Here is a 6,654-nt window from a genome sequence, read left to right as displayed (position 1 = left end):
TACAGATAACACTAACAGTAGAACATAAATACAGATAGATACAGATTAAATATAAAATACTACTATACAAATAAGGTCATGTAAAAAAATGAATAAAGCAGCACAATGGGGTTCAGAGTTCAGTGGTGCATGGGGCAAGGTCGGGAGGGAGTTCAGCTTCCTGACAGCCTGATGGATGAAGCTGTCCTTCAGTCTGCTGGTCCTGGCCTGGAGACTCCGCAGTCTCCTCCCTGATGGCAGCAGACTGAAGAAGCTGTGTGTTGGGTGGGTGGGATCACCTGCAATGCAGAGGGCTTTGCGGGTGAGACGGGTGTTGTAAATGTCCTGGAGGGAGGGGAGAGAGGCACCAACGATCTTCTCAGCTGCTCTCACTATGCGCTGAAGTGTCTTGCGGCAGGATGCGTTGCAGGCACCATACCACACAGTGATGCAGCTCGTCAGAATGCTCTCGATGGAGCCTCTGTAGAAGGTGTACATGATGGGGGCCGGGGCTCTGGCTCTTCTTAGTTTGCGGAGGAAGTAGAGACGCTGCTGTGCTTTCTTGGCCAGTGCTGTGGTGTTGTCAGTCCAGGAGAGATCCTCTGTGATGTGCACACCCAGGAACTTGGTGCTGCTCACCCTCTCCACAGTCACACCATTGACGGACAGAGGAGCATGCTGAGTGCGCACTCTCCTGAAGTCAACAACAATCTCCTTCGTCTTCTCCACATTCAGAGAGAGATTGTTGTCACTGCACCACCCGGCCAGGCGGCTCACCTCGCTCCTATAGTTTGTCTCATCTCTGTTGCTAATGAGACCCACTACAGTCGTGTCATCCGCAAACTTAATGAAGAGGTTGGAGTTATGTGACGGTGTGCAGTCGTGGGTCAGCAGAGTGAAGAGGAGGGGGCTCAGCACACATCCTTGGGGGGCCCCAGTGTTCAGTGTGATGGTGCTGGATGTGTTGCTGCCGACCCGTACTGCCTGAGGTCTTCCAGTCAGAAAGTCCAACAGCCAGTTGCACAGCGAAGTGTTGAGCCCCCAAAATACAGCAGTTTTTTAAAGATTAAAATAGCTTAAAGTAAGAAATCTCGGTTGCACTTTATTTTAAGGTGTTACAGTATAATTATACATTTAAGTACTGAGTAATATCAATTAACTACATGTACTTACTATATGGTTAGGGTTAGGATAAGGGTTTGTCTTAGGGTTACTTGCATGTAATTGTGCATAATTAATTTTTATTATAATAGTAAGTACATGTAACGTGTAACAAGGACACCTTAAAATAAAGTGTTACCGAAAACTCTACCTTAATTCAACTCCTGCAGTATACTTGTTGCTGTCAATTTTATCCGAAAGTTAAGTTTCCATTTCTCTAACAGAGACTGATCTTATCAAAAATTGGATGTCTAGTGCCACAACGTGCAAATTGGGCTCAACAAGATGTGTCATCAAAAATTTTCCCCCAGCTGAGCAAATCTACTGTTCATTTGATTTTTGTTGCGATATGTCTAATTACTTTTGGGAGGATAATTCTTGCAGATTCTATTATTCCTGATATGCACCTTGTGTCTAAATGAAACCAGATTATTCTGTCAGCAGTGATTATGGCTTCTGTGTAGACAGATGTGGCCTCCTGATCTGTTTTCCTGTGAAAGCTGAACTTCTACAAAAATCTTGCTAAAGGGATTACATTTGCTTCATAAATACTGTGGTCATCTGCCCCATGTTTATTAATGATTTACTGTGATTGTAAAATGTCTTTGGAAGCTCCACAGTCAAAATAAATAATCTTAACCAGAGTCTTTCTGTGTGGAAACAATTATTATTGTGCAAATATTATTGTTTCCACATAGAAGTGCCCTTTGAATGGCAGTCACATTTCCATGTACATAAAAGGTCTTTAAATGCTAATCGCATTGCATGCAAAAGTGCCCTGGCAATTACAGCAAGCATTAATATAAGAGCTGCAAATTGGCTTTATACCTCTGAGCAATCAAGAATTGCTGATGACCTTTCAAGTGACACATTCAATAAATATGACAAACTCTCCAGCCTGTGCCCGCTGGTCCTGGTGGACATTGATTAATTTTCTTTACACCGGACCTTTCTACATGATAAACAGAGCTTGAGTTAGCAGATGCTATTCAAATAAACCAAAGGTCATTTTTGTACCTTTTGGTGTTGATTGCAAAGAAAATCATATTTGATCAAGTATTCTGTATCAAAGGCTTTTTTTAATGAGCGTTACACTTTTTTGATGTTGCACTTTTTGACAGTACTTGTACTTACAGTGTACTTACCTAAGAATGTACTTGTAACATAAGGTAGCTACATGGATTAATGTTGTTTTCAGTGGCAGGTTCAGGATTAGTACCTACTTAATATTACCCAGTTATTGTAAGTGCTATGGCCTTACTATGTACTTACTTATAAATTAATAATTTGTTACAATGCACTTATTCTGTATGTACATCTTTTTACATTGTACATGTATTAAAAAATATATACCTGCATGTAATTACATCTGTAATTAATTTCTGCAATTGCATTTAAAATTAACCAACCCTTAAATCTACCCATACCACCAAACCTGTCCCTAACCTTACCAGTATCCCACCTCAATAGCAGCAAAAGTGTTTTGATGATACTTTATTTTACGGTGTCCTTGTTACACGTTACATGTACTTACTATTATAATAACAACAAATTATGCATAATTACATGAAAGTAACCCTAAGACAAACCCTAATCCTTAACCTACCCATATAGTAAGTATATATAGTTAATTAATATTACTCAGTACTGAAATATATAATTACACTGTAACAAGGACACTTTAAAATAAAGTATAACCGTGTTTTGCAATAGAATATGAACACAATGAGTACAATTTGATTTAAGTACACAGTAGTTAAGGCCACTTAATACTGTACGTATAAAGTGGAACCAAATTTAATATTTTAGTATTTTATGAATTAGCTTATCCATAGTTTAAACTCATCATACTTATTAACTGAATAAATGTAATTGAAAGTTTGTGTGCTGATTCGAAGTAATTTGAAGAAATGCATTCTGAAAATATTATTTGTATTTTAAATAACATCAAATAGATGCAAATAGTTAATAAACTATGCCATTTTTTTTTTTATGTATAGAAATTTTACCCATTTCATTGACATTTTATGTTAAAAACTGTAATCAAGTGAATGGGATTTTTATATGCAATTCAAATACATAAATCTTAAATTTAGGCTTAAATATTTTTGAGTGGATGATGGACGAAGAAAGACAAATGAGAGAAATTATAAATGTGTTTCCTTCAATAATAAAAGCTAATAATAATAATAATCATTGTAACTATTTTACCCAGTTTGTGCAATATGTATTTTTTATGCTCAGTACACGTTGCATTGTTAGCTTAGCAACTTGCTAACATCAAACTCTGTTGGAGTCAATTTAAGCCTCCTGCACAGTTCAAGTGAGGCCCATGTTGAGCATTTCAAATCAGGAATTTATGAGGTTCAGTATCAGCTAGGATTCTTCTGCCTGCCTTAGAAGGGAGCTGCCTATGTAGACAGCAAGAAAGCTGACTAGGGTTTAGAACAAAGCAGCATTCTCATTCTTACTTTTACTTGTCTGTGTCAGTGTTGGAACATGTTGTGACTGGAAGGCATTTCTGATTGATTGTTAGTGGATAATTACAAATAGCAAGGCTCAAGGGTTAAACCATGCCGTACGGTTTGTTCGATGAGAACAAAGGGGTCAAAGGTCAGCTGGATGTTGTGTGCTGATCCTGTTCTTCTGTGTAGCAATGGGGCTCGCTACCAGGGAATTAGTTGTTCTCTTTGCTCCTTATTCACACAGGAGACCTATAACACTAGACATAAGATCACATCTTGAACGGCTTTAAAATATTGACTTCAAGGTCAAATATTACATTTTCTGTTGGTTTTCAGCCTTTATTTTTCTGATCCACAGCCGACACAATGCAGTCACGAACGTCTCGCCGCACACAGCAACCAAAGACCCTGAACACACCAGAGGACTCCACATACTACACACTCATTCATGTGAGTCAGCATCACACAATGACTCCGTTTATCTAAGGATTATCTGGGCTTCAGCTTTAATGATCTTTCTCACACTTTTCCAGAGGTCTGTCCAGGACGATAAAAGGAGGCCAAGGAAACAAAGGTAAATCAATTAGCAGAAGTGTTATACTAAACAACAATGTGCCCTCTCCTTAGAAGCTGCTGCTTTGCAGACAGTGACAAAAGCTATGTTTGGAATGGAATACTAGTGTACCGCATACTGCATACTATACACTGTATACTGCCATTTTTTTTTTTTTTTTTTTTAAATAGTATATGAAATAGTGCAGTGAAATAGTTCAACCTTACAACTGAAGTCTCATATGTTCACCAAAGCTGCATGTATTTGTTCAAAACAGTAATATTGTGAAATATTATTACAAATAAAAAAAAAAAAAATACTATTTCTATTGTAATATATTTTAAAATGTAAATTGTTCTTGTGATGTAAACCTTAATTTCAGCATCATTACTCCAGTCTTCAGTGTCACATGATCCTTCAGAAATTATTCTGATATGCTGCTCAAGAAACATTTCTTATTATAACTGCTTAATATTTTTATAAAGCTGTTATGCATTATTTCAGGACTTCTTGATGATTAGACGTTTCAAAAGGACAGTATTAATTTGAAATATTGTTGTAACAATGTAAAAGTCTTCACTATCATTTTTGATCAGTTTAATGCATCCTTGCTAAATAAGTTCTAATTTCTAAAGAAAACAAAATCTGACTCCAAAATATTGAACAATTTGCATTTTATTTTTGTATTTTTAAATGTAATTTTGTTCAATCCAGTAATCCTTTATTTTGGGGGGGGTCTGATCTAATAAAAAGGCAAAAGAGAGATTTAAAAAAAGGATCAAATCAAACACGGGTCTTATCAAACTATGGATTTTGGGATAAGATATTCTGTGTTGGTAATAGATAAATAATAGATGCTGTCCCTAACATAGCTCATAAAAAATTTAACAACATTGGATATAAAGCTAAATCTTAACTCACATGAATTAAAAACAAATTGTATCAGTGTTGCCTCCAGTTCATCTTTTAATCTTATTTGCTGTTAAAATATGCTGTATAACTATCAAGTCTGTCTAACTAATACATAATGCAGTTACATTTTTCTCAAGTCAGACCAAATGTAGGTAAAGCATAAAGAATCTGATATAAAATCAATAAAAACTGAATTGTAAACCATATAGTCATTTGTAACGCTGATGCTAATAGCTTGCATATTACGGCTAGTTCCTGTATTTGGCTGTCAGCGGTTAGGCCAGCGTGACATATCCACAGTGTCACAGCATGTGTGAAATATTGTGTGTGAACATGAATCCAGCCGCTGTGACAAACAGCTCTGACAGACAGACAGGGTGCCGGACACTTTAGAGCATCACTCACAGACTCACAGTTTTTGCAAGTCAGAGATGGGCAGCAGCATGCATCATTTCAGTATTCATGAAATCAACTTTCATAGTTTATATGTTTCTGGTCTTGTTGCGAATGATTGATCAGAACATGCATATTTTTTTCTCATTGAATATCCTGTTTTACTTGTAAATGCTATATGTCAATTGAGGCTTGAGCATTTCATGTTGACTTTAAGAGTGAGAAGGTCAGTAGGACAGACAAATCCCTGGCTCTCTGATAACCGGCTCACGTTCTGTCAGAGAGAAATAGAGGAAGAGATTGGCAGTGGAAAGAGAGAAAGCAGAGTGAGACAGGGGACCAATGAGGTATCTGGGGAGAAAAAGGGCAAGCTGAGGACATGCAGGTAATGAAGGTGTACTGCAGTACAAATGTGCAGAACTAGAGAGACGGAGCAAACAGATGTAACAGAACACTCTGTTTTCCTGAACTGTGTAGTTGCCACTTGAATGAATCCCTCAAAACCATGTCCAAGTCCCATTTTACCTCAACATCTAAAGAAAGCAAAAAGAAATTGTATTCTGCTTGAAGAAAATAAGCATATTTTTGACCGTTAGGATTTTTGCATTTTTGGCATTCATTTCATGATGTTCATGATGCATGATCTTTAAGACTGTTTTATGGTAATACAAAAATAAGTATTACATTTTTGTCATTTTTATTTTAATATGTTTTGTATTCATGTTTTGTTTTTAGCATTTTGATCAATTTGATGAGGTTTTCCACACAAATTCTCCATATAATTAATATATTAATTATATAATAAATATAATTAATTCAGGATAAAGTCAGAACACCAAATATTACTACAATTTAAAAAAAAAAACTAAATACTTTATTTTAATGATGATGATGATGGTGATGCTGATTATTTTCTTTTTATGGTCATAAATCATCTTTGCTGGGGGGGAAGTCGTGGCCTAATGATTAGAGATTCGGACTCGTAACCCAAAGTTTGTGGGTTCGAGTCTCGTACCGGCAGGGATTGTAGGTGGGGGGAGTGAATGTACAGCGCTCTCTCCCACCTTCAATACCACGACTGAGGTGCCCTTGGGCAAGACTCCGAAGCCCCAACTGCTCCCCGGGCGCAACAGCAAAAAATGGCTGCCCACTGCTCCGGGTGTGTGTTCACGGTGTGTGTGTGTGTTCACT

At 37.2% G+C, this 6,654-nt stretch overlaps 1 protein-coding gene across 1 annotated transcript in view; it reads left to right on the top strand.

Annotated features, from left to right (window-relative positions):
- The window catches only part of LOC107687530 (myosin-IIIa-like), a 76,516-nt gene that overhangs the window by 68,143 nt on the left and 1,719 nt on the right, over nucleotides 1-6,654 (top strand). Inside the window, exons 35-36 of the mRNA XM_016484904.1 lie at nucleotides 3,964-4,055; nucleotides 4,139-4,179. Coding sequence (XP_016340390.1) covers nucleotides 3,964-4,055; nucleotides 4,139-4,179 — 133 coding nt within the window. The remainder of the gene's footprint in view (nucleotides 1-3,963; nucleotides 4,056-4,138; nucleotides 4,180-6,654) is intronic.

The sequence above is a fragment of the Sinocyclocheilus anshuiensis genome, unplaced genomic scaffold, assembly GCF_001515605.1.
Source record: "Sinocyclocheilus anshuiensis isolate Anshui unplaced genomic scaffold, SAMN03320099.WGS_v1.1 scaffold870, whole genome shotgun sequence".
NCBI classification, from domain to species: domain Eukaryota; kingdom Metazoa; phylum Chordata; class Actinopteri; order Cypriniformes; family Cyprinidae; genus Sinocyclocheilus; species Sinocyclocheilus anshuiensis.
Note: the sequence above shows the minus strand (reverse complement) of the source record. Positions and strands in the feature narration are given on the sequence as shown.